We start from the raw sequence: 27,393 nt of genomic DNA on the forward strand, positions 1-27,393 counted from the left end.
TCAAGCCTCTTCCCTATCCATGATGCGGTCTCCCTAGTAGGACATTTGACCATCTGACACCCTACAAAATATTTACATTATTAATTATATTCCTCGAACTGTCTTTCATGTCCCTGTGGCAATATTGTAGTTGTGTATTTATGCTGTCTAACCCCTTCCCCTTCTCCCTCATCCCCACCCCCCTCCCAACTAGCAGCCATCAGTTGTTCCTCTATATCTCTGAGAACACTTCTGTTTACTTTGCTCGTTGATTCAGTTTTTTAGATTCCACATATAAGTGATATTATCTGGTATTTGTCTTTCTCCGACTGACTTATTTCACTTAACATAATAGTCTCTAAGTCCGTCCATATCGTCCCAAATGGTACGATTTCAGTCTTCTTTATAGCAGAGTAATACTCCACTGTATAAATGTACCACACTTTCTTAATCCAGTCATCTACCGATGGGCATTTTGGTTGTTTCCAAGTCTGGGCTATTGTGAATAGCGCTGCAATAAACATAGGGGTACATATATTTTTTCAAATTAGCGTCTTGGGTTTCTCTGGATAGATACCCAAGAGTGGAATTGCTGGGTCATACGGTAGTCCCATTTCCAGTTTTTGAGATATCTCCATACTGATTTCCATAATGGCTGCACCAATCTGCAGTCCCACCAACAACAGTGCACCAGGGTTCCCTTTTCTCCACAGCCTCGCCAGCACTTGTTGTTTGTTGATTTAGTGATGATGAGTTCTTTATACATTTTGGATATTAATCCCTTATCATATGTATTATTGGCAAATATCTTCTCCCATTTGGCAGGTTGTCTTGTCATTTTGTTGATGGTTTCCTTCGCTGTGCAAAAGCTTTTTAGTTTGATATAGTCGCATTTGTCTATTTTTTCTTTTGTTTCCTTTGCCTGAGGAGATATATCTCCCCCCCCCCAAATATTAAGAGCAATGTAAAATAATTTATTGCTGATGTTTTCTTCTAGGAGTTTTATGGTTTTGTGTCTTCCATTTAAGTTTTTAATCTATTTTGAGTTTATTCTTGTATATGGTATAAGAAGATGGTTTAGTTTCTTTTCTTTAGCATGTATTTGTCCAGTTTTCCCAGCACCATTTATTGAAGAGACTGTCTTTACCCCATTATATATTCTTCCCTCCATTGTTGTAGATTAATTGACCATATAGGTGTGGGTTTATTTCTGGGCTCTCTATTCTGTTCCATTGATCTAAATGTCTGTTTTTATGCTAGTACCATGCTGCTTTGATTACTATAGCCTTGTAGTATAATTTGACATTAAGTAGTATGATACCTCCAACTTTGTTTTTCTTTCTCAAGGTTGCTATGGTTAGTCAGGGTCTTTTGTAGTTCCATATCAATTTTAGGGTTATTTGTTCTAGATCTGTAAAAAATTCCATTGGCATTTTGATAGGGATTGCACTGAATCTGTAGATTGCTTTAGGTAGTATGGACTCTTAACGGTGTTCTTACTAAGCATAAGCACAGTATATGGTTCCATTTATTTGTATCTTCTTCAATTTATTTCTTCAGTGTCTTATAATTTTCCCAGTACAAGTCTTTTACATCCTTGGTTAAATGTATCCCTAGGTATTTTGTTTTATTGATGCAATTGTAAATGGAATTTTTTCTTACTTTCTCTTTCTGATAGTTTGTTATTAATGTACAAAAATGCAACCAATTTCTAAATAATAATTTTGTAGCCTGCTACTTTACTGAATTCATTTATCAGTTCTAATAGTTTTTTGGTGAAATCTTCTCTATGTAGAGTGTTGTGTCATTTGCAAATAATGACAGTTTTACTTCTTCATTTCCAATTTGGATGCCTTTTTATTAAGTTGTCTATGTTTTCTGACCTCATATCCTCACCTCATACTTTCACTCCTCACAGAAGAGACTTCCCGGACCTTGTCATCCTTAATTGTTGCCCAGCAACTTTGGCCACTATTGTTAACTCCTTATTTGAATCTCTCTCTTCTGCTTCAAGGCTATGGATCAGGCGCTAAGGACCCAGAGAATAATTAGACATAGCCCCTGCACTGAGCTCCCCTCCCAACACTTGGTCTGGGAGATAGTGGCGGCTCTCCCTGCTTTCCAGCCAGACTTTTCGAATAAGCCGTCTACATTCATCTTCTCATTTCTCTCACTGCCCCTCTCCTACACTCCTCAACCTTCTGGGAACTGGTCCCCCACCCCACTGCTCCACTGCTCCAGCTGATGCCAAGCTCACCAACGACGTCCCTGTTGATAACCCGGTGGGTACCATTCAATCCTCATCTTACTAGAACATTGTTGAACCCGCCATCCTAATAGAAATGCCCCTTTCTTCTATTGGCTGCTGTGACAGCCCTCTTAGGACTCTCTCTCCCTGGGTGATCACATCCAGTCCCATGGCTTTGACTAGCACCTAGGTGCTGGTGACTCTCAATCTGCATTTCCAGCACTGAATCCCTTCTCCCTTGTAGACTGGATCTGACAACTACCAGCCTGGGGTGCTCGCTCAGTGGTCCAGTTCCTCCAAGTCTAGAGTCCATTCCATTTCCACCTTTTTGGGACAGGAGCCTGGCTCTGCGGTGATCACCTGGGACTGGGCTCTTGCTCCCTGGTCAGACACGTCTAAAGTGCTGTCCAAGGCCTCAGGGATACCAGGTGTGCATGCTCTGCTACATATCAGTCACTATTTAATCATACTAATGCTAAGAACGGCACGTAAGTTTTGTGACAGACTGACCACGTGCCAGACAGTGCCCAATGCTTTACATAGGCTATGGCATTGAATCGTCACAGATGCCATGTGAGGTAGAAAGCATTACAACTCCCTTTTTACACATGAGAATCATGGGGCTCAGGGGCCTTTAAGTGACTTGCTCATGGCCATTTTGCTAGTATCTAGCGGAGGATCTGAAATTCAAACCCAGCCCTGCCTGCAGTGGAGCACGGAGGCCTGATCACTGCCCTGTGCCGCCTCAGCCTCCACTGTTTGTTCTATCTGCTCTGAAGCCTGGCTGTCCCCTGCTTGCCCCTTCTTAGCCCTATAGATAGTCCCTTCTCCAGCTCAGGGTTGCTGCAAACCCAGCTACTTAACAAACTAAGAGTTTTGCAGAACTTGTCAGGGCTGGTAAATTTCCTTGGCCTAATAGGAAAAGCATGTTGTACACAGATTACAGTTTGGGCCTCACTGGGGTCAAGAACACACAGACTTTAGGACCAGAAACTCTGGTTTTACCCCTAAACCACATGTCTAGCAGTACGCATGGTGATTTGCTGTTGGTCATTAAATGTGATCATTCACAACTGACAAAGGGGTTGCTCACAACTATTCTGATCAATGGGTAGCTTGGTTTAGTTATGAAAACGCAGCTTCCATGTTAACTTCTCTGTTTATATCCACCTTGAATATCAAGTCGAAAAGAGACATTTGAAGCACAAACAGCCCAGGACAGAGAAGTGGACACACACACACACACACACACACACACACACACACTCACACACACACTGAATGTGAAGGCTCTTGGAACATTAGAAAGTGAAATGCAAAATGCAAGGGACTGGAACAAAACGACAGCAACTTGTCTGTTCTCCTTCCCCCAATTCCCCAGCACTGTTCCCATCCCCCCAGTTCCCCAATAAAAAATCTTTAAAAAAATGCAAGGGACTGTTCTCATAACTGTGACTTAAAGCTCTTCCCCCTGATACTGCCTTCCGCATTTCTGTTCTGCCACCCTGGTTACCTGGGGAAGACCCTGTGTCTTCTCCAGCAACCCTCTCTCCTTGGCCTCCTCCGTCACTCCATGTCATGAGCCATCAATTATATCAATGAAACCTCCCCCATATTGCTCTGTCCTTTCAAACCACCCCTGTGGCTCTGCCCTCATTCAGATGTGTCCAACTCCTTTTCTGGAAAAAAAGAGGCTACCGTCTGTCCTTCCTGCAAACACCCTTGCCTGCCCCCACCAGAGCGATCTTCTTGAAGAACAACTCTCTGAGCTGCAATGTCCCTGTTCAAAACTCTTCCATAACTTCCCCTTTGCCTACAAGATAAAGTGCGAGTTCTCGACTCTGCATTCAAGGCCCAGCATTAGCCTGTCCACCCTCCCTCTCCAGGTTTGTCTCCCATAACACCTCTTCACACAAATGCTCCTGGCAAACTTCTCCTTGTTCTCTATCAAGCACTACACATTTCTGATTTCAACCCCTTGGCTGGCTCTCTGCCTGTAAGTCCCATCTATTGCTGCCAGGTTCAAGTCCATGCTCCTCCTGTCTGTATGCAGATTCCAGGACTGCCCAGCCAGAGGTGGGCCTGTCTTCCTGGGAACTCCAGCACAATCATGACTTTCTCCTACCTTGTGTCAGTTATTTCCAAGTGAAGTTCCCTCTCCTTTCTTGCTCCACACGTGAGAGCCAAGACCATGCCTGAGACCTTGCTCTATGTTCCTCCATCACCAAGTCCAAAGTCCAGAACAGACAAACACGTGTGATATACTTGGAGAACTGCAAACTGTGATTAATCTCAACCCTTAGGAGAAAGGGGCTCTGGGTGGGTCCTCCAACGAGGAAGCTGTAACCGCTTGTCGCTTGGCTGCCTGGGATTCAGTCAGTCACTCAGCAAATTTAACTAATGCCAGCCACTGGGCACTGCACTCAACCCAGGGGGATACAGGTAAATCTCCTTCTCCTGGAGCGCCAATGTCTGTGGAGGAAGAGACACGCATATAAGACACTTCACGTCCAAGGCTGGCTACAATAAATGCAGAATCACCCCTCTCCACGGCGGTCTGGTGCTGGACAGAAAGGCAGGCAGATGGCCAGGCAGCTTCTTCTGTCTGGAGGCTCAGGAATGGTGTGTTTGTCTCCCGAGGGCAAGAGTGGCTACATAATTTGCAGCGCCCAGGGAAAAATAAAACTATAGGGCCACTTGTTCAAAAATTATTAAGAGTTTCAAAATGGCGGCAGCAAAGCATTTGGAACTGCACAGGTCACAAGCCCGTGAAGCCGGCCCTGCTGCAGGGTTAGGAAGCACACACACAGGAGGCCTGAATGTGCCCTGAAGCCTTTCCTTCTCTCTTGCACGGAGTCTGAAGGGAGCCCAGGTCCCCGTGAACTCAGTGACACTAGGACACACAGCTGCACAAAGGCCAGTAACAAATCCTTGTTGAGTGCCTACTGTGTGCCCAGAACTCATCTAAGTTTCAGGGATATGGTGGAAAACCAGAGAGGTGCACTTTTTTGTTTTCTTTTGCTTTTGTCACTGAGCTTACTCCAGTAGGGGAAACCCACCTTAAAGAGCTCACAAAGAATTGCCCCAAATCATTAGTTAGTGAGCAGTGCTGTGAAGATGACAAAGCAGAGGGATGGGATGGGGTTGGGTGGTGAAACGGGTGTATTAGATTAGCCTGGTAGAGCAAAGCCTCTCTAAGGAGCCACCAGGCAAGCTGGGATGCACACAGCCCCTTTCCGAGCAACGAGCAACGGGTGAGGATGCTGCTAACCTTTGGCATCAACTTGATATGCAAATCTCTACAGCCCTTTCCCCCTCTGAAGTACATCGTGAAGATCTAGGCAAGAAAGATGAAGTTCAAGGATGCTTGAGACTCTGGAGATGTTCCCCCTGAATGGGGGCACTGACCCCCACCCCCACCCCCAGTGTCTTCTCACTTCTTCTGGCATCACGGGAAGCTACGTCTCCAGAAAGATTTGACCAGCTGGTCTAGGAGGAGATTTCCAAGGGCACTGCACCCCAGGTGGCCCATCTTACACCCAGGCCCCCAGGCTGAACCAGAAGCCAGGTGTCAGCGTCTCTGAGTGCTGAGCAAGTCCTCCGTTGACAGGTCCCCTCCCAACCACCTGGGAAACTGGCCTGTGTGGCAGCTCATATCTTGCAGCTCAGAGCTTGCTAGGGAGACCCCCAAGTCTCTCTTCTTCCCCTGTGCCAAGGAAGGTGCTAGTTCCCAGCTTCCTTCGGATGCCAAGAGACGTGCTCTGAAGGACTGGGAGGTGTGGAGTGAGGGCGGGGGAAATCTCAGGGGCCAGGCGACTTGGGGAAGCGAGAAGGTGCAACAGGTGGTGGTGGGAAGTCAAGGGCTGGAGAGGGTCACAGAGGAGGAAGCGGCCCACCCAGCCCGCCCATCTAGCCCCTGCCCGGCCCAGGCTGCGGTCGCCCTCTCAGCCGCAGTCGCGGGCCGCCGGTTTCCCCGCCTGGGGCCCGCGCGCCTCCGGCTCACCTCCTCCTCCCTCCCTCGTCCCCCGTCCCCCGCCCCTGGCTGTCTGGCAGCGCCGCAGTGGTGGCGGCGGGGGGTGGCGGGGGCCCTTGGCAACTCGGCTCCCTCCTCCTTTTCCTCCTCCTTCCCCTGCCGCCCCCGCCTACCCCGCCACTCTCCGCTGCAGCACTGCACAAGTCGTCGGAGATTTCCATCGGGGCTCTGGGGGCGGAACCAGGGTGGGGAGCGCGGGGCGGGGCGGGGCGAATGGGAGGAGTGAAAGTTGGAGCCCAACAAAACCCTCCACACCGCGCTCTGCGCTGCGAGACCCGGCGCAGCGACCTCGGCGCGGTTGGTCGCCCCGGTCTCCGCCAAGATGTTAGCCAAAGTTCTCCTGGTCCTCCTGTGGATGTCCATAATCTTCCCGTCGAGGTGAGTCTCCATCCTGGAACCCAGGAGCCCTTCTCGCCCAGCTCCGTCTCCCCCGGAGCGAGGCCGGCTCCCGGGAGCCCCGCGCCCACCTTGCCCCGGCCCTTGTGCGGCCAGCCTCTCCCCCGTTTCCTCTAGGACGGGCGCGCTGAGGCTCTGAAAGGGCGCCCAGGAAGGAAGGCTGGACGCCTGTCCCCTGACTGCTCCCATCCCCGGACCCCCTCTGTCCAAACCAGTGCGGCGGCCGGGGAACCAGCACGCCCCTCTCTCTGAGTCTTCCGTGGGAAGAGGCGGGCGGCCCGCGGGGCAACCGGCCAGTGCATGCTTGCGCTTCTGGAGCTGGGGCGGTGGGGTCTTTGGGAAGGTGGCACCCAGAAAGGCGCGTGGGTTAGGGGAGCAGAACTGCACCTAAAATGTTTGAGAGTTGGCTAGTCCGTCGTCTCGTTAATTTTTTTTTTCTGCGCGCCTACTGAGTATCAGGCACTGCGCCAAAAAACTCTGACTGTACTTGCTTTCCTTCCCTCCGTTCCACTTGATGCCTGTCCCAGGCACGAGCCCTAGTTTAGTCTTAGGGTTCCGGCTCCAGCTGTCCACCCCACCCAGCCTACCCCTTCCTTCCTCATTCCCCACCCCTGACACCCAGCTGGGTCTTGGGTGGACTGGAGCCCGAGGCCAGGAATGTTATTCTCTGAGGTTTGTGGTTTGGGTCCTGGATTTCAATCCCTCCTCACTTTTCCAAAAGCTAGCAGCACGTTTGCCTGGAGCAGACAGCTTCCCTCACACCTTCTTCTGACCCTAGGACTGTGCTAGGAAGGTTGTCCCCTGCCTTGCTGGCTTTGTAGGGTAGAAGATGTCTGCTTCATATTTTTGAGACGGTTTCCCGCTGACTGTGAACTGTCAAGTGTTCCTAAGCTTCCTGATCTGTCGAATATTCTCGAAGTCTCCATGGCACTGGGCTTGTGTTCTTGCATATCTGTTTTGGGGAGAGGGAAGATGGCTTCTCTCCCCATCCTAGAGTGCTTTAGCTCCTCAAGGGAGGGGCTGTATGGCTCCCTGCTGACTCACTGGTGCCTTGACTGGGGAGGGGGGGGGAAGGGCTGGCCTCTGCAGGGGCTTGGTACATATTTCTGAATGCGTGCTACGAATTTCCAGTCATCCACGTCCATCCAGATGTGAAATCGTTGCAAGATGACATGATCACTGGCTAGGGCAAAAGGGTGGGAGGGGGGCAGAAGGAAAGGGGGGGGGGCAGAGAGAAAAACAGCTTGGCAAGGGGCTATTGAGATGGTAATTACCTTTCCAGCTTGGGGGAGGGCTGCAGTAACTGATGTTCAAACACTGTCAACATGGCAACCCATGATGTCAAGCAAGAGCTGGGGAGGTGGCAGTCGGGTATGCTGGTAAGGGTCACATCGAGCCAGGAATACTTGCTCTGGTCAAGGCTCAGCATCAAATAAGATGTGTGACTTGGGGCACAGCCCTTCCCTCATCTGGGCCTCAGTTTCTCCATCTGTAAGGTGAAAACGAGGGCTGTTTGGATAAAAACAACAACAACAAGAAAACAATGCAGTGGTGCTGCTCACGTTCCCTTCCCTCCCCCCAGCCAGTTGCATGAACACCCTCAGCTGGGGGAGGGCTGCAGAAATTCGCCTCCATCTTGGACCATCACATCTAGAGGGATGTGGGTGCCTGAAAAGCCCCCAGGGAGAGATCCCACTGGTCCAGTGCATGAGTGTTTTTCAAGTTTTGGTTTTTTTCTTGCCCTGAAAGTGGACTTAATGGCTGGTTGAGGATAGGTATGCATTGTCAGCAGCCCCTGAACCCCAAGGATCCCGGATGAGGGTGTTTTTGTTTGCTTGTTTGTTTTTTTATTTATTTTTTCCAGTTAACAGTTGATATTCAATATTATTTTATGTTAGTTTCAAGTGTACAGCATTGTGGTTAGACATTTATATAATTTACGAAGTGGTACTAGACTTATCAGGGGGATCACTTCATTTTTATTAAGAAAAGCTAATTGTAGGATTACAGCAACTGCAAGACCCTCTGATATCATTTTCATTGCAGACTAGTCTGGGAGCAGGGGTGCTTTGTTGGTTCTGAGCTTTTGCTTGTTTATTTGTTTGCCTCTTGAACCTCGAGGTTCCTGTTTTTGCTCCAGACATCTGGGAGGGGCCACTGCAGATACTTGGGTGGTCTTGGCTAGCAGCGCCATTCCTGATTGCTGCGCCATACTCCCATCCACGTCACTCTTTTTTTTTCGAGGTCTCAGGCCCCTGTTCTCCCTCCTCCCCTCCAGTAGTGCCAGTGGTCGGCATTATCTATTTAGGGGACTGAGGGAAAACCTTAGGGAAAGAGGACATTTCTGGATGTGGTCTTTGGAAATGGAAACTGCTTTTCCTAAGCCCAGTTTTTCCCTTGCCCACAATGGGAATTAGCCACTTCAGACATGAGAAATGGCGTAGGCTTGGCACATCTGCATTCCAGTTAAGCAATTCTAAGAGCTTGAAATAGTACAGGAAAATGCATTTTGATGCCCAAGTTGGCAGTGCCTTGGTCTGCAGTACAGAGGCCATGCCCACATCACTTGCCCTGTTAACCCCTTATTTTAGGAAGCAAGTTTCCTGATGGAATAACCAGGAAATAGAATCACATAATCAATATAATCATTTTGGAAGTGTAATATACAAATATAAAGTATAGAAATATAAGTGAACAGCTCCATGGATTCGCACAAATGAAACATGCCCATGTAACCCCCACTAGACCAAGGAATAGAAAATTCTAGTACACTCCACCCCCCCACAAGCCTCACCACATGCCCCCTCCTAATCTACTCCTCTCCTCTCCAAATGAAACCACTCTCCTGCCTTCCAGCATCACAAATTAGCCTTCCGATGGCTTTTACAAAAGGTTTTAATTATAAAAGTTCCTTTTCAAAGATACATAAAAGTACGGGACACAGTAGAGTGACTCTATGTACCCATGACCAGCCTCATTAATTATCAACTCATGGCCACTCGCATTTTCTCTGTACCCAACCCACTGTCCATTTCCAGCTTAAATTATTTTAAAGCAAATCCTCAGCAACCCTGGCCCTCTGCCTGCCCACTTGCCCCCACAGGGTGCTGGTCAGACAGACTGGAGACCAAGACTAATAGACAGCCAGAGCTCATACTCCAGTCATTTTACATTGAAAAATTCTTTTAAAATATCGAGTTTGGTTTTGTTATTGTTTTTTTTTTTAACTAAAGAATTACCATGAAAGAGTGATAGCATGGAAAGCTTCCAAAGAACAGCAAGATTTAGAAGAAATAAACAAGTAAAATCCATTACTGGCTCATAATTGTGCCAGTCACTCTTTAACTATGCCTTGGGTTGCAGATTACTTGGTTTCCTTCTGTCCCAAGAGGCACCAGCGGGGGCCCTACAGAGCTGAGAACAGAGCTTCATTTGTTTGTATGTTTGTGTCTGTGTTCTAGGATTGAAGGACCTCATGCTGAATCGGAGAGGGGACACTCTGCCCGTCATGATGATGTCTATGGCCCCAAGCCCCAGGGTCCCCAAAAGAAGCTCTCCTCTGGAGCAGGAAAGCCCACTGCTGCTGCTACCCATCAAAGATTTGGGAAACTGGTAGCAGCCACTGAAATCCTGGACAGTATGCTGCATAACTATGACCACAAACTGCGCCCTGGCATTGGAGGTGAGTTACAGAACATTGTTTTTCACCCTAGAGGGGAGGGGGTTTGAGGGCACAAGTATGGAGAATGGGCCTGACGTAGAGGTGAGAGTGCCATGCATGTAGCTATGGCTGACCTAGCAGGTAAGAGATGCCAACTATAGTCTCAGCAATGCCATTAACCATGGTGTAGACTTTTCCCTTCTCTCACCCTCAGTTTTTCCAACTATAAAATGAGGTGACTGGACTAGATGATATGACCTCCAAGGTATGTCCAACTCTTAACAGCCTATGAATTGGGTCTTGCTATGAAAGAACAAAGAAAGAAATAGGATTGGATGTTGAACCTGTGTAGTCTAACCGTTATCCGTCTCCCTTTTTCTCCCCTTTGACCCCACCCTCCACTGCCCTATGCCCCTGTTTGACACTTACCTCTTCCACTTCTGCTTCCTTTACAGAGAAGCCCACGGTGGTCACTGTCCAGCTGTCTGTCAACACACTTGGTCCTATCTCTATGATGGACATGGTGAGTACTGAGCCATTTTACATGATCTCCTATCCTAGCCCAGGGAGCTGATCCATGGGACCTTTCACATAGTTGTTTTTCTGCTCTGGGTGTCTGTAACACAATTTTGGGTGGGGGTGGGGGGCAGAGATTTTAACTAACATTGACATGAGAAGGAGGCTGGAAAAGGTAAGTCCCTTGCTGCCTGAAGAGGACCTGCAGAATCCTGACTATATCTTCCAGACTTTCATTCAAAATAAAAATAATAAAGCAACTTTAAACAGCACAATGGAATGGCTCGATTTTTTTTCTTTTGGATTTAAGTCTATAGTTACCAACTCTTACACTTAAGACTGTTTCTCTAATTTTTCTCTGGTTTCTTCTCTCCTTTTCTACCGCTATCATTCTAGTGTCAGTATTATCCCCAGTTAGTCTTCATTATCTCACACCCGAAATATACAAAATTCAAGGTCTCTGTCTACCCCAATCCACCTACTAACCCAGCCTCCTGAGAGAGGTGCCTCCTGCATTCCTGACCCTACTTAAAGTGCGAAGTTCAACCCCACACTTTAGCAGTCAAGGCCATCCAAATAGCTCAGGGGTTATTTCTTTTAACCACTTTAGAGACCACATGATCTAGCCACACTAGACTAGGAGCGTTCCCAAGCTATATTATACCTCTGAGACTTTGTTCAAGCTATTTCCTGTTTGGTATCCCACTGCTCCAATTTTCTATTTGTCATAAGCTGTATCCTTCAGGGTCTAGTTCAAATCACATCTCTTTCATAGCCTCTTTCCTGACCTCCATAGCTGTTTATTGCTCCCTTCTTACAGCACACTCCTCTCTTTGGCACTTAGATCTTTCTTGCTTGTATCGCAGTTGTTTACCTGATCTTCCCTACCTTGTTATATTGTAATTATGTGCTCTATGTCTGCCTTGCTCTCTCGACTGTGGGCTCCTTAATGTTAAGGACTCAATAAATGTTAGTTGAGCAAATGCATTATGAAAGCTAGTCTGCAAAAGTCACTTTCATCTGCAGAGCCTGACAATGAGAAAGGCTGTGGTAACCAACTCCATCAGCTGTAGACCTGACCTGGCCCAAGTCAGACAGTTTTAGCATACTCACTGGTACCCAACTAGCACCATGTGATAGGGTGAGCTCAGAGTCTGGGCTCTGAGATGGGATTTGCAAATAGACACTCAAAGGTAAGTAAACATTCGTGGTAGATCAAGGTGTTTACATAGGATGAGTGGAGGTTCACCCCTGTGATGCTTTGATTGGCTACCTGGTTCTTGAGGCACGATGTACTTATGTATTGCTATGTAACAAATTATCCCAAAACACAGGCTCTTAAAACAACAAATAGTCATTAGCACACAACTCATGTGAGTTAGGAATCCAGGCATGATTTAACTGGGTCCTCTGTTTCAGGGTTTCTTACAAGGCTGTAGTTAAGGTGTCAGTTGAGGCTGAGGCTTTATCTGAAGGCTGGACTGGGAGGATCCACTTTTAAGCTCTCACATGGTTGTTGTCAGGATTTAGTTGTCCTCTGGCTTTTGTCTGGAGGCCTCCCACAGTCCTTGCCATGTAGGCCTCTCCACAGGGTAGCTCAACAGGGCAGCTGGCTTCCCTCAAAGTGAGCAAGCGCATGGGAAAAGGTGTTCAGAATGGAAGCCACAGCCTCTTGTCATCTAATGTTGGGAGTGGCATTCCATTGCTTCTGGGGTATTCTGTTCATCCAAAACAAATCATTATATCCAGCCCACAGTCAAGTGGAGAGGGTTACACGAGGGCATGAATACCGGGGCATGAAGATCACTGGGGGCCATCTTAGAGTCTGCCTACTATACACATGGCCGTTATGTTCTCCTACTGTAGCAAGTAAAGGCCTATAACTCCTAGAATGGAATGCTGGGAAAGAACAAGACGAGAAGCATGAGAGCAGACAGATTGTTTTCAGTTTCTGTTGACCTTTTTAAAGTTTTTTTCTCTTGATGTCAGATTTACTTCTTGCTATTATCAATGTGCTCACCACTGACATGATTATGAATTTAGCAACCAGTTTGATTTAAATTGTTGGTATACTAAGAAACACTGGATTGTGAGCAAGACCCAGAGGTTGAGGCCTTGTGGTCCCACCATCATGGGCACTGTTTACTCTTAATAGAAAAATGGATCTTTCAGGTCATTGGTGTGGGGGTGGAAAAAGTGGCTTGAAGAGGAGTGGAAAATTTGCGGCTACAATCTCCTTGCTATTTGTTGTGTAAGATCGGGGTGTAGGAAACCAGTTTCTATCATCTGCAAGAGCCCTTGTGGCAGCGGAGTGATAGCCCCGCTCATAGCTGAACGTCCTATCTCTCTTTATTCTTCCCCTATTCATGTTGGCAGCATTGGCCTCACCTGAGGTGCCAGGAAGTGCTGATACCTGACAGTCCTGAGGGATACAGTCTAATAACTCAGCAGTCACTGAACCTGGCGTGCGACCTAGAACTGGTCCAAAGAGGAGCCAACAAGTTGATTTTCTTTGGCCAGTAAGGTGGCGCTTTAGTTAAATGTCAAGATTCCAAACACTCACGTGGTATTACATTTCCTGAGAAGTCTGGCCCTCTGTGTAGTTCCAAATTGTTCTTGTAGGCTGTGGGAGGTCCCAGATCTCGCACAGCCTACTTGTCCCTGGTGACACTGTAGAGTCCTACGCTTGGTGAGGAGGGAGCACGTGTCTCCCTCGCACAGCCACAGCACTTGACAAGCATATTCGTCTCCTCGGATCCTCGTGACAGCCTGTGTGGCAGACAAGGCTACCACCGGGACCCTAACTGTACGTTTGAGGCAACTGAGCCTCTCACAGCAAGGTTGTGAGTCCTCAGCTTTCTGTTACACAGTAGGAGTGGTTGGTTGAGGGGCGTTCCAACACCCTTCGGTCATGTTATGTAAAGGACAGGAATTGTCCCCAGGAAGAGAAACCCGAATTCACAGCATGTGGATTTAAATAAAACGTTTCTACTCGTCTCCTGGCTTGAACTTAGATGGCAGTGACCAGTCTGGGAGCATCAACAGTTGCCAAAGCTGCTTCTTGCTGTGGTAATTATCACAAACAATTCAAATTAAGCCATTTCCTTGATACCAAATGAGTAGTGTCAGCTGAGCTAAAAGAGATGTACATCCCAAGCTCCCTTGTCAAACTGGGGAAAAATTGAACCATTAGTTATCAGTTGATGTGTAGTGAACTTACATTTGGTATCTTATTAAATAGAAATTAAATGCTCGTTTGAAACACGATAACAGAGCTGGGAGCACAGCATGGATGGTGGAAGGGAAGGCTTCCCCTGACTACCAAGCACTTCACCAGGCCTGAGGCTGAAGGAGGCTTTGCAGGCCAAGTTGGAACTGCCAGCCACTCGGGACTATAGACATACTCTGAAGGCCACTTGTGAAGGCTGGAGGGGCCAGACGGGTCAGGGCTGGGGGCTCCCATGTGAATGACAGCCAGGCTCTGCCAGCTTTTTCCTGTCTGCTTTTCTGGACTACTACAGGGAACATTCTCGTCTGGGAGGCTGGCTCCTGGCAATTTGGCCGTGACTCTCACCACCTTTTGGCCTGGGCAGCGAAGGCAAGCAGGGATCATCTTGACCTTCCCCGTACAGACTCTACTGGCCTCCAAGGTTGTGGGTGTCTGGTTGGCATTCATTAGTTGATGCAGGATAACTTGGGGGGGGGGAAGACCCAGGGATTCTGCAGAGGGAAATTGGACCTCAGGACCCAAAGGGATTGTTGGTATAAGTGAAGTAAGCACTAGAGAAGGAGATGTATGAAGGTTGTCTCAGGACAAGGCTATGGTGATGATACTCTGAGCATCAGAGCCAGTGTGCTGCTGTTAACTGTATGTGTGACTTTGGAAAGGTCCCTTTCTCTCTGTGCCTCAGTTTCCCTACTTCTAAAGTAAAGGCAGTTGGGCTGGCTCTCAAGGTTCTACCTTGGCCTAGTTCTGGAACTATCTGTCCAAGCTGCTTGCGGTTCTATTACAGTCTATTTTTATTTTCTTCAGTTCCAGTGGTGCAAATTGTAGCTTCTCATGCTTCTTCCTCTTAAACATCCTTCTTGGTGTTTAACAGGCAGTTTATGGGATAGACAATATATGGAGACCAAATAATCGTGGATATAGCTACACAAACACACACACACACACACACACACACACACACACACACACACACCCTCAGAAGTTAGGTGCCCTTGTTAAAAAGGAAACACAAAACAAAAAAAAATGATTAAAAAAACATGAAACTAAATGCACATTTCTCTTATGACTCAAAGCCCTTGATTTTTAAACATAATTCTGGAGGATAAAGGATGAAGGTTAATTAACACCTGTGCTCCCTAAATGATAGCTGAAAGGGGAAACTTTGCTGTATACAATCAAAGGTGTGTGTGTGTGTGTGTGTGTGTGTGTGTGTGAAGGTTTAAAATGATTTTGAGCTGAGATCTTTGATCTGCTGTGAAACTGGGGGCTGGGAGGGTATCGACCTGGCTGGAGTGGCACCACAGCCCTATAAGGGAGTGGTGACATGATGAGCCTAGCCCATGCAAGTAAGCCACTATTGCCTGTCTGTTTCTAGATGAAATGTATCTTCCCAGACTCTTATCCATTCTTTTTGGAATACCTGGCAATAAAAAGCTCCTACACCCAAACTCATGCTGCTTTCCTCGGTGCAAACCTCAGTGGGTTCCTATCTCCTTGATAGGCCCATCACAGGATGCCATGGGAATGTTTGTTGCCTGCACAGCCCCAAGTGTGTGCTTTTTTATCCTCCCCACCAGGAATACTCTGTTGACGTCACTTTCTGCCAGACCTGGTATGATGAACGCCTGCGTTACAATGGCAGCTTTGAGAGCTTTGTTCTGAATGGCAACCTGGTGAGCCAGTTATGGATCCCGGACACCTTTTTTAGGAATTCTAAGAGGATCCAAGATTATGCTATCACCATGCCCAGCCAGATGGTCCGCATACACAAGGATGGCAAGGTGTTGTACACAGTTAGGTATGTCAAACCACTGGGGTCTTACCTCCTGGGACTCTTTCTCCCCTTCTGAGAATTGTCACTGAAGAAACATGGGCAGGGGTTTCATCCTGAATGATACTTCTGAGGGCCCTTCCAAGCTTTTCGAGACCGTGAGCTCAACCCTGTCGTGTACAGACACTAAGGCCTCAAAATAGAAAGATATTGCTTAAGGTCACACACCAAGTCCATGGCAGAGCTGGGACTGGTACCCAGTTACTTGGCTCCAAGTCCAGAGCTCCCCCCACTAGAATGTACCAGTATGATTGAATTGCCTGGACAAGTCCATCCCAAGTGGGCGCTGGATGTAAAGACACGTCCACGGTGGTGGAATTGTCTAGGTGGAACAGTAACACAGCAGTTGGAAAGATACCGAAGACCAGGCTGGATACCTGAATGCCTGGCAGGGGAAAGTTGTGAATGGGTGGCGTAGGGGTGGGGAGGTGGGAGAGAGTGGGAGAGTGTGGGCGGGTCCTAGAAGCTGGGATGGGCAAGAAACAAGCCCATCTAAGTCTGTCCCCACAGTCCTCTGATGACGGCGTATCCAGATACTTCCAAGGTGTTCTTCGTGTCTTTTTGCCTGTCCTTTGAGCTCTTTGTCTCCAATCCCACTGTTACCACTCATTGGTGGTGGTCCCCAGGCCCGAGTCGGGTTGATACCTAAATGTTCAGGGCCAGCCTAATGAAGCTCCTTTCTCCCTTCCAGGATGACCATTGATGCTGAATGTTCACTCCACATGTTCAAATTTCCAATGGATTCTCACTCTTGCCCTCTGTCTTTCTCTAGCTGTGAGTACCTTCTTAGGTTTCTGGGGCCCCAGAGTCATGCTGGGCCCCTTCTTTTTCTTATCCTTGCCCTTTACATTTCTCCTAAGATGATGCCAAGGTTGCCCAGGGCCACCCAATCTGTGCTCATATCCTTTCCTGCTGATAATACTACGTTGCTCAACCTGGGCCTCATGTTGGGTTCCTCCCTCTCCCTTCCACCCCATCTCAAGCCAGTCACCCGCCTCTGAAGTGTATCTCAAGTATGTCTGCTTCTCTCCATCTCCACTGTCACTACCTTGGTTTAGGTTTACGTCATCTTCCGCTTCGACGCAACATCTTCACTTTGAAACTGAACAAGTCCAAAACTAAATACGTTGTCTCTTCCCAACCTCTACCCCCAAATCAAATGTGTTGCTTCTGTGTTCCCACCTCTCTCATTGAAAGACACCGTCACTCACTCAGTTGTTCAAACCAAGAACTTCGATGCTTCTTTCTCCTTCGCCTCCTACATCTAATCAATCAGCACATCTTGTTGGTGTTCCTTTCTAAATATTTATTATTCCTGTCTGTTCCTCTGCATTTTCACTGCCACAGCTTTGAATCCTGCCTTCATCCATTGTATTATGCCTGGATTACTGTACTGGCCTCCCATAACTGGCGCCTCTATCAGACCATCTTCATTCATATAATGACTAGAGTGACCTAGTTGAAGAATCATCTAGACAAGGTTACTTCTTAGTTTCAAATCTTTCCTTAACTCTCATGTATCTATTTTAAATTCCTTAGAATAGCCCTCAAGGCCCTTCATGAACTGGCCCCTGCCATCCACTTCTGCATACCTCATTCATCCTCTGTGAGCTAGCCATCCTGAACTTTTGGCATTTCCATAATACATCGGGCATGTCCACCTCTCCATGCATAGAATACCCTCCTCATCCCTTCAGCCTCATCCATACAGAGAAAATTGACTCAACTTTTAAGACTTATTAGGAATGCCACTTACTCTGTGAAGTCTTTTCTGGTGTGTCCCGAAATGATCTTTCCTCCTGTGTTTCCCCACTGTCCCAAGAGCAGAGGCTTCTCAGAGCAGTTCTAACAATTACCGATGCATACTCACTGTGCCACTCAATAAAATGGGGATGCTTGAGGGCAGGGCTCCTGCCTTGCTCATCTCCATTTCCAGCACAAGGCCTGGTACTGAGGCATGCTCAGTAAATGCACTTATTGAATGGACTTCAGCCATGAGGTATGAGAGGAGAGCTACCACACTGGTGAGGCCAGAGTCAGGACTCCAGGGCATTGCTCAGACTCCATGGTGGTGGAGACCTCTGCTGGGCTTCCCAGTCTCACATGACCCTGCTTCCCACGTTGCTTTACAGTTTCCTATCCCAAGAGTGAGATGATATACAAGTGGGAAGATTTCAAGCTTGAAATCAATGAGAGTAATTCCTGGAAGCTCTTCCAGTTTGATTTTACAGGACTGAGCAACACGACTGAAACTATCTCAACTGTTGCTGGTAAGTGCCCCTTTGAAACCAGGGCTCAGCAGAGGCCCAAGAGGGTGGTCGGGATGAGAGGAGGTGGCCGTCCATACATGCAAATGCTATGCAATCATTCCATGAAAATATTGTAGAGTATGGCTCCTGCTAATACTTACAACTGTTTGCGGAGGAAACGGAGACTTTTAAACCACATCTCCGTCTCTTCTGCAAAGAAGTAAGTGCTTGGCCAAACTCCGGAGAGGGTAGGTAAGTAGATAAAGTATTGCTGTCAGAATTTGCAACTAGCTTTGCCATGAAGACCCTTCAGTTTCAAGGTCTTTGATACAACTGACCTACTTGGATGACTTTGGGGAATGGAGCGCCCGTGAGTTCTCCTTAACCAGAACCAATCCAAGCTGGCTGAATGGGAAGCAAAGTCTGTCCTAATAGGAGGCGGGGGGCTAGAGTTCCAATGTCAGCTAGGTGAGGCCTGGGATAGTATGGAGGAGGTTTCAGCAGCTACAATGGCTGGGGCATCAACCTTTATTGTAAAGGAGCAGCTCTGACAAGGACAGATTCCTGTCAAAGGCTTCATGGTGAATTCAACACGGGCATATGGTGATCACTGGTTTTCTGACCTTGTCCCTAACAAGAGCCAGAGGGGAGGGTCCTGGGTCTCTTAAACTTTGGCTCACTGCTAGGTGTGAGCATCTTTGCTTGTGTTTCTAGGTAATCTGAATGAGGAGCCAAGGGACCTCCCCAGGGTTGCTCCCAGAGCAGCCCTGGAAACCCTCTTCACACATACTGACCAAGTCAGGGCAGTGGAGGCACTACCCTCGTCGTTTCCAGAATGCGGATGGAGCCAGTCAGCCAACCGGCCATTTGCCATGGGAGGCGTCTTGCTTTGCTTCCATGAGGCTAGGCACAAAATCTGCTTTTGCTTTACTTGTTGAGTTGGTCACTGGGCGAGGGATAGTTCATGCTCATCTGGCTGGAGCTTCGCTTGCACAGTGCTAGGCAGGGGGAGAGGTCTGCTTTATAAATGCTTTCCTTTTTCTTGGGAGCTCTGGGTAAGCAGTTTTACTACTTTTGACTTGGGATCCTTGCTCTTCTGCCAGCTAACCATGGGCCTGCCTCCTGCCTTTCTGTGCCTCAATTTCCCCAGACAGGTGGGACCCATCATCAAAAGTGGCAGAGGAGACAAGGGCCAGGGGCTTTCAAGTCACTAGTGGTTCCGTTTAGTAGATGGTTGTGCATTGTTTCAAAATGGTACCCTAGTGACTACAAAGCCCCAGAGCCAGCATCATCACCAAAGCAATGACAATAGGTAAGCACCAGCTCTCCCTGGGAGAGAGGAGGGTTCTTGGAGAGAACGGAGGAGGGCTTCTTCCTTTTCTGCTAGAGACTGGTTGATCTGGAATCATGGTTTTTCCAGTATCACAGTTATCTTTGAGAGTGGTCCTAAACTCTCCCGCTTCCAATTGGCCCCTGGGCAGTTCTCTCCATCTGGAGCAAACTTATGTACTCAGCTCCTAATGGTTCAGAATGCAGTGGTAACTTGTTACTCGGGGCACCTTTGGCTTTGAACAAGAGAATCCCTGTTTCAGGAGGCTCTCAGAGTCCAACCTTGCCCCCAGTGAGTGAGTCATCCTTCACTGGTGGCTGTTGAGCCTCTGATGGAATCTCACCTGTGGTTAGAACTTCACTTTCTTGTATGGGAGTTTCTTCTTTCTCTAGACAACTCGGTCCATCAGAAAACTCTCTGTTCATCTGAAATCAGTCTCTGGAACTTCCGCCCATTGGACCTAGTTCTTTTTCCCTATATTGAGGTCACAGTAAGTGCAGTCAATTTTCCAAAAGGTCAAGATTAAAGGACTGGTATTATGAATCTAGCTCTGGGTCATATTCTTTTATAGGTTATAGCTTTAGTTCCTTTTTCTTCCCTTGTTATTCAAGACATTGGGTTCACTCATCCTTCTAGTCCCAGTCCTCTGGACACAATCTTTTAAATTCTTTTTAATTGTGTTCTTCTGACAGTGCAGTGACCAACTGAGGTCTGGCCAAAGCAGATAAGAGCAGAAAGCATCTTTAGCTTTTTTTTTTCTTTTTTTTTTTTCTTTGGCTCTTTAGCCCGGGTATCTCTTTTCCTTTTTTCCCTTACCCATGCTCCTGCATTCCTCACAAATAAGAAAATGATCTATGTTAGTATTCTTTTCTCAGCCTTCAAAGACAAATTTCCGTATTTTGACAAGTGGAGAAGGTTCTTCTTTGGTTGGAATAAATAAAATAAAAATAGAGAAAGCTAATAGGATGACAAATCTTCTCGCAACAAGAATATATAAACTCAGCAAAGTTTTGTGGGGAGTGGTTGTAGCTTAATAGGGATGTCATACATTTCAGTCAAGACACCAGGGTAAGAAAACTAGGAACTTGATAAATACATTCTGGTCAGTAGGCCCTGCAGCAGCCCTGGAGAAAGAGTTGTATCCTCAAAGATACTACTCTGGACACAAGTATTCCATTGACCCCAGGCCACTTCCTTGTCTTTTTCCAGAAGATTCTGAGAAGTCTTGCCCCTTGAGTGTCAGTGCTATTAAGGTGAGTAGGAAAGGCTGCTCTTCTTCAGCTCCCAGACCTGCTGGATAGGTGATCTGCTTTCCAAAATAGGAGGGCACAGGGCCAGGGTAGTGTTCTGGTCTGCTGTACGAAGGTGTTGCCAGGGAGCAGCAAGAATTGCTGAGCATGTGCTAGGTTCCAGGCTGTGCCAGGCTTGGATGGGCAGGAGCCAAGCCACAGGGGTCATGTGAGCCCTGCTCTGAAGGGGTTCAAAAGCCCACCTAATTCTACAGTATCACTGAGGTGGGAGTTTGGAGCTTAGTTTCGTTAAAGAGACAGCCTTTGAGCTATTACAAATCCAATGTGATGTTGAGAGTGAGAAAGGATGTCCTGGGCTCAGAAAAGCCCCCCAAATTCCTGGAGTCCTGATGGGCATGCAGAGTATTTGGGATGCGTATAAGGCAGCATGAAGGGTACAACAGAAGATCCCAACTGGAAAGGTAAGTTGTCATCAGGTCCCATAGGAGCCATCACTGTCTAGGGAGATGGCCAGCATCAGGACACGATGCCCAATGGAATGCGAAGACCTCTGACATCTAGAGGACCTACTGAGATGTTTACTTTCAGCTAATTCTTCTGTTTCTCCAAAACACTCAATTTGGGTTAGGGTAATAGACGAAGAACAAGGAGTCGACAGTTGGAATATTAGTGTAAATATGCAAGCTGTTGCCGGGAACCTGAAAATAGATGGGATTAGTTTAGGGTAAGGTGGTGTGTGCACATGCGTGTAAGATGTCAGTTAGAGCCAGTCCACGGTGAGCCTTTAGGGTCAGGTTAGAGGGTAAACTTGATTCTGTAGCTCCTGTGGAGTAGGAAACCCCCAGAGGTTTATGGTAGGCAAGCGGTTTCTTTTCGCCATTTCTGGAGCAGTGCTAACTCACCAGCATAGGAGTGTATGGAAAGGAAGCCGAATGGATTCTGGGATTCCCCACCATAGCACCCTTGGCTCACTTCCTGAGAGTGTACATTGTCAGGGCCTGCAGGGCATGCGTAGGGCTGTGGTTCTGCAGAGTAAAAATGGAGCCTCAATGGATGCAAAGGCCCCAGTAAACCTTCTGGACATGAGTTGCATGGTCCTGATATCTAGAGGAATAGCTGAGTTTTTCAGTTTCATCTGACTCTTCTTCTATCCTGGAAAGATAGACGTGGGGGGTGGGACAGTGAAGCAAGAAGAAAGCAATTATGGATCTGGCCCTGGCTTAGCTCTTAACTGACCATGGCTCTTGCAGGGTATCTCCTGTCTGGGCTTCTGATCCTCTGTGTGTGACATTGGAATAATGTGCCTCTATCCTAGGACTGTGGTGGGGATCCCGTTAGCTGAACAATGGGACCTTTGATATGCATGTCCTGCCTGGGGCAGACCCTCACGTCAGTGCTGTAATGAAGTGGTCTTTTTTAATGTCTTCCAGGTGATATAATGGTCATCACGCTTTTCTTCAACGTGAGCAGGCGGCTTGGCTTTAATATCTTTCAAAACTATGTCCCTTCTTCGGTGACCACGATCGTCTCCTGGATTTCCTTTTGGATGAAGAAAGACTCTGCTCCTGCCAGGACCTCTCTAGGTAAGCGGGTAAGATGGGCATCGAGCTGGGCACACAGCTGCCTTCTCATGGGTCCTGTTGGCAGTGTAACTATGTGGGTCAGTGAGCCCACCTCCACTCCTGTGCTTTTACAGGGATCACCTCTGTACTCACTATGACCTCACTGGGTTCCTATTCCCGGAAGAATTTCCCACGTGTGTCCTATATCACAGCGCTGGATTTCTATATTACCGTCTGCTTCATCTTCTGCTTCTGTGCTCTGATGGAGTTTGCTGTGCTCAATTTCCTGATCTACCAGCACACGAAACCCCGTTCCTCTCCAAGACTTCGCTATGTATGAGCTGGGTATGGGAGGGGTAGCAAGGCTTGGAGTTATGGAGGCATGCAAGCGAGGGCACATGGGTGGTCAGCTCACCGAGTGATGGGGGGGTAGCCTGGGGTGTTGGGGGCTGTTGAATAAACTTGATGTGATGATGGGCATTCTGGGGGCAAACCCTGTGTGCCAAAGACAGAATCTCCAGACACCCCTGAGGCAGTACCCAGGCTTGGTTCCTGTGTCCTTGACGTCTCCCCCTTCCTTCTTGTCCATTTCAGCCTCGCGCCCGTGGCCGCGTCCTTACCCCTCTCCGTGCCCGTGGCCGTGCCCAGCAGCAGCAGGGCAATGTCGTGTGTGAGATCGAGGACTCTGAGGAGGACAGTGATGAAGAGGACGGCCCATCTTGCCCGGCTCAGCAGTCCCTCCGCCCGGGCCGCACCCACTGCCCCGGCGGCTGCTACAAGTTCTGCAAGTACTTGTGCACGGCCCGCCGTTGTGAGGGTGGCATGTGGCAGCAGGGCCGCCTCTTCATCCATGTCTATCGCCTGGATAACTACTCGCGGGTGATTTTCCCAGTGACCTTCTTCTTCTTCAATGTGGTCTACTGGCTCGTTTACCTTAACTTGTAGGTGCCAGCTGGTACCCTGTGGGGCAGCCTCCCCAGTTCCCCAGGAGGTCCCACACCCCTTGCCAAGGGAGTTGGGGGAAAGCAGCAGCAGTAGGAATGACTATAGAGTGTCTTTCCTTCCCCTGCCCGGCCCATTCACTGAATCTCCTTGGCAGCCCGTTTCAAGTAAAATGGCCCCCTTCGCTATTCCTCAAGGGGTGTTGTTGATGCTCAGGATTAAAAAATGTTAGGCTCTCAGTGACCAGCTTCCTTAGACTGTGCCCAGGTATGAGCAGATTAGCTATCTCCCCAAAGTGCTGACACCCACTGCCTTTTCCGAGAATCCCAGTACTGCCTTTGTGATGCCCCAGGCCTGGCCTCAGCCTCCGAGTGCACAGACCACTGCTTGCCTATTGCTGACAGTTCCTTAAGATGCTGGGCAGCAGTGTAATGGGGGGTGGAGGCATCCTTAGGTCAGATTATTGTATCCTTGGTTCTGTCTCCCTGCCCACCCTTCCCCTGGAGATAGACAGACACTGGCATTATCCCTTTAGGAGGAGGACAGCCAGCAATTGAGACTCTTTGGGACGGTATCCCTCCCTCTGCTGCTGTGACACCTCCCTCTCCCCCCCGCCAGCATCCCTCATCTGCACTACCGATTCAATTCCTTACATCCAGTGGGTTTCTATTTTTGTGTGTGATAATAGTAATAACCCCCTGCTTTATACGCTACCTCCTTCCTCTTCCTTGACCCCTGTGACTCTTACACTGTAACTTCCCCAGTGACTTTCCCAGCCCTGACCCAGGTGCTAGGCCATGGTGACTTCCCAGGGCCAAGAAAAAACGAAGGAAACTCTGCTTTGCAGTGGGCATTGCCTGCATTGATTGGTGCCCACCTAAGGCACAGCTTAGGACTTCTGTCACTTCCTTGGCCCCTGGACCCATGAGCCAGTCCGCTCTTATCCCCGGGGCACTCTCACAATCACAATCAATCAATTGAATTCCCTTAAATTTGTATAGCACTTTACCTTTTGCAAAGCACTTTTGACAAATGATTTCTATTTTGAGCTTTATTATAGCCTGCGATCGATTCAGGGCAAGATTCTTATCCCCATTTTGCAGATGAGAACCCTGAGGCACAGATTTCTATGGGACCGTGGATCTCACTGGAAACTACCCAGGAGCCCACTGTCACCTTCTAGACTGCATGACAAGGCTAGGCATCTCTGTTCACCATGATTCAATTCTATAGCCTCTGCTGACACCTCAGTGGCAGAGCCCAGAGTGGCAGCCTCTCTTCAGCATTGGCCTGCTCAATTCCTGGGCCACAGGTGCTCAGACTGCCCCCAAGATCGAGCCTGTCCTGGCTCTGGTAACCCAGTGAGGTGAATTTGGACACGCCCCAATGCTTGTATATGCTAAATGAAATCTGTGTCTGTATTTTATTGGGGGAGGTGGGGTAGGGGATCCATCTGCTTGTGTCACCATCACCTGAAAAGGGGAAATATATAAATAAATATATCAGCAAAGCATGCAAGGTGTGGCTGGTTTCTCATGCATTCAAGTTTGCTTTCAGCTCAGGTTTTAAATCTTAAGGTAATGACCCAAACCTTTGTCTATTTCCCTCTCCCATCCATGACCCACAGACCTACAAAGCACGCACATGTACCTGCTGTCAGTGCAGAACTGAAAGGAACAGTGACCAAGGGGGTGGCCCCCTTTTATTGATCTTCGTTGCACCTATGCGTCTGCTCCGCCCCATGTCCCTTTTGCTTTGCCCATCATTCTAACCTCACCTGGTCAGACATAAAATGTTCCCACAGACCATCAGACTCAGAATACTCCCCTCGCCATGTAAAGATGGAGATGCTTAGGCACGTAGATGAGTGTTTACTGTCACACACCCAGTCAGTAAGAGAGTGGGACTAAACCCCAGAAATCCCAAGACCCTCAGCTTGAAGCAAGCCTGGAGATCTTGGTTGATCCACCCTTCAAATGAAATGTCTCTAAAGGTATATTGGGAAGTGTTGGCCCTAGCATCCTGTGACACATCCAACTCTAAGCGAACTCAGAAACGAGAACTGATGACACAAAAATGGCATCTGAACAGCCAATATTGTTGTAAAATCCTTGAAATAATGCTCAAACATCTTAATCCCCTACTAGAAATGTCCTTACTGTGTATTTCCTGAGGTCCTAACCCATGGAAAATTACAAGTAGCAATTTAGAAAAAGCAAATAGCTTCTCATTTTTACTTATATTAGAATGACGCGGGGGGATGGGGTGGAGGGATGGGGGGAGAGGTGCGGCGACACAAAAGGTAGCTTGGCTCTGGAGCAATGAAGACACGCAAATTTGTGAGCACTCACATTTAAATACATTTTGAAACACAGAAATAGTGCAAACCAGATTCTTTAATCACACTGCAATTAGAGCTAAGAACAAAGAAAATTTCTACCACTTGTAAATGTTAAAATGCTCATGCAAACAGTTCTTTAAAAATGAAGAAATTAAAAACATAATTGGGTACATATTATCCAAAAATTAATGAAGAAAAAACTACATATTAAAAAGCATGCAATGCAACTAACACTGCACTTAGAGAAAGATTAAGCATTTCAACTACTAAACACAATAGAAGAAAAATGAGTTAAGGATTGAAACCTAGAAATTGTATAAAAGGATAGAAACACACCACACCTTAGAAAAGTTTTGGGGAAAGATTAATTTTTAAAATAAATAGTGTAGTGAGAACTAGTTAATCGTTAAAAAACAAATGAAACTAGGTCGCTACCTCTCTCTTTACATAAAAATTACAGATCAATCAAAAGATTTAAAAACTTTTAATGAAACCGTAAGACAATACGGGTGAATATGTTTATATTCTTGGGATGGAAAAAGGATGAAAGAAAACACCAGAAACTACAAAGGAAAATACTGACAATTTCTCCTTACTAAGAATTAATAATAACTAAAGCAAAAGCAAAAAAAAAATTGCATAGCAAAACACACTGTCACTGGTTAATTTTTGTGGGAAGCAGTCTCAGACTCAAGGCAAGAGAAGGTGTTGAAGGTGGCAGTACAATAGGCCCTGGCCACCTCGTTGACCTTGACAACAACCCTGGCTTGCGATCTCTTCCTCATCTTTCAGGACCTCCTCATACAAGATAGGAAAGGCCTCGGGGATGGTATTATTGACCTTGGCCAAAAGCTCCAGGATTTTCATCTTGCTGGTTTCACTGTAGGCCCTGAGACCCCACAGGAACTCGTAGCATGCAGGAACACTATTAGGAATCTGCCGGTACTCAAGGTACTGTTCCTGCACCCAAACCTTGGTGATGAGATTTCTGGGCTCCCCATAGATGAAGTGCTCCCTCCCAGGATACACTCCCATGACACTCAGCGCTTCCCAGACGTCCTCCTCAGAGACACAGTTGCCATGAATGAAGATCACACCCAGAACACTTATCAAGAGGCCGGCCTTGGGCATGCTGTGCTCATCACTCAATGTCCCATTGTAGGTGAGGCCCAAGGTGTTGACCAGGATATAGGTGTGGTTGATGGAGTCCACTTCCTTCATATCAATGCCCAAGATCAGCTGCAGGCACTCAGAGGCTTTGCTGAAGATCTCAGGGAAGTGGTCCTGGTGCTGTTTGGTGATGATGCTCAGCATTTCCGCCTTTGTGGTCGGCTCCCTTGCACGGTACTTCAGGAGCAGGAACCGCACCAGAGTAGCCACCATACTGTCTATGGCATCTCTAAGCGAGAGGCCAGTGTCTGGCATGGCCTGCGAAGTGCCTGACCCCTTCTCTTCCGGGTTGCTGCAGTCCTGACATAATTGGGTTGATGGAGTGACTGCTGTGACATTGGGAGGGAAGCAGGCGCTCTGAGGAACCTGGAGGGGCCTTAGTGTCTCAGCAACAGCAGAAAGTGCCTTTATGTAGCTTGCGGCCAGACAACAGCAGGAGGAAGAGAAGGAGGAGGAAGAGGAGTAGGAGGAAGAGAAGGAGGAGGGAGAGAAGGAGGAGGAGGAGGGAGAGAAGGAGGAGGGAGAGAAGGAGAAGGAGGAGGGAGAGAAGGAGGAGGGAGAGAAGGAGAAGGAGGAGGGAGAGAAGGAGGAGGGGGAGAAGGAGAAGGAGGAGGAAGAGAAGGAGGAGGGAGAGAAAGAGGAGGGAGAGGAGGAGG

General features: G+C 47.8%; 2 protein-coding genes across 2 annotated transcripts; one reads left to right on the forward strand and one right to left on the reverse strand.

Annotated features, from left to right (window-relative positions):
• Positions 1 to 6,530: 6,530 nt before the first annotated feature.
• Positions 6,531 to 24,729, forward strand: GABRE (gamma-aminobutyric acid type A receptor subunit epsilon). The gene is made up of 9 exons (XM_019632175.1): positions 6,531 to 6,638; positions 10,118 to 10,338; positions 10,773 to 10,840; positions 15,640 to 15,860; positions 16,585 to 16,667; positions 18,026 to 18,163; positions 22,153 to 22,305; positions 22,419 to 22,618; positions 22,879 to 24,729. The coding sequence occupies exons 1-9, from the start codon at positions 6,583 to 6,585 to the stop codon at positions 23,227 to 23,229; spliced, it is 1,491 nt and encodes a 496-aa protein (XP_019487720.1). The 5' UTR covers positions 6,531 to 6,582; the 3' UTR covers positions 23,230 to 24,729.
• A 1,528-nt stretch (positions 24,730 to 26,257) lies between these two features.
• Positions 26,258 to 27,129, reverse strand: LOC109376305 (melanoma-associated antigen 10-like). The gene has a single exon (XM_019632177.1). It carries the CDS (start codon positions 26,990 to 26,992, stop codon positions 26,258 to 26,260), a length of 735 nt encoding a protein of 244 aa, XP_019487722.1. The 5' UTR covers positions 26,993 to 27,129.
• Between the last annotated feature and the right edge of the window lie 264 nt (positions 27,130 to 27,393).

This window comes from Hipposideros armiger, unplaced genomic scaffold (assembly GCF_001890085.2).
Source record: "Hipposideros armiger isolate ML-2016 unplaced genomic scaffold, ASM189008v1 scaffold_1096, whole genome shotgun sequence".
NCBI classification, from domain to species: domain Eukaryota; kingdom Metazoa; phylum Chordata; class Mammalia; order Chiroptera; family Hipposideridae; genus Hipposideros; species Hipposideros armiger.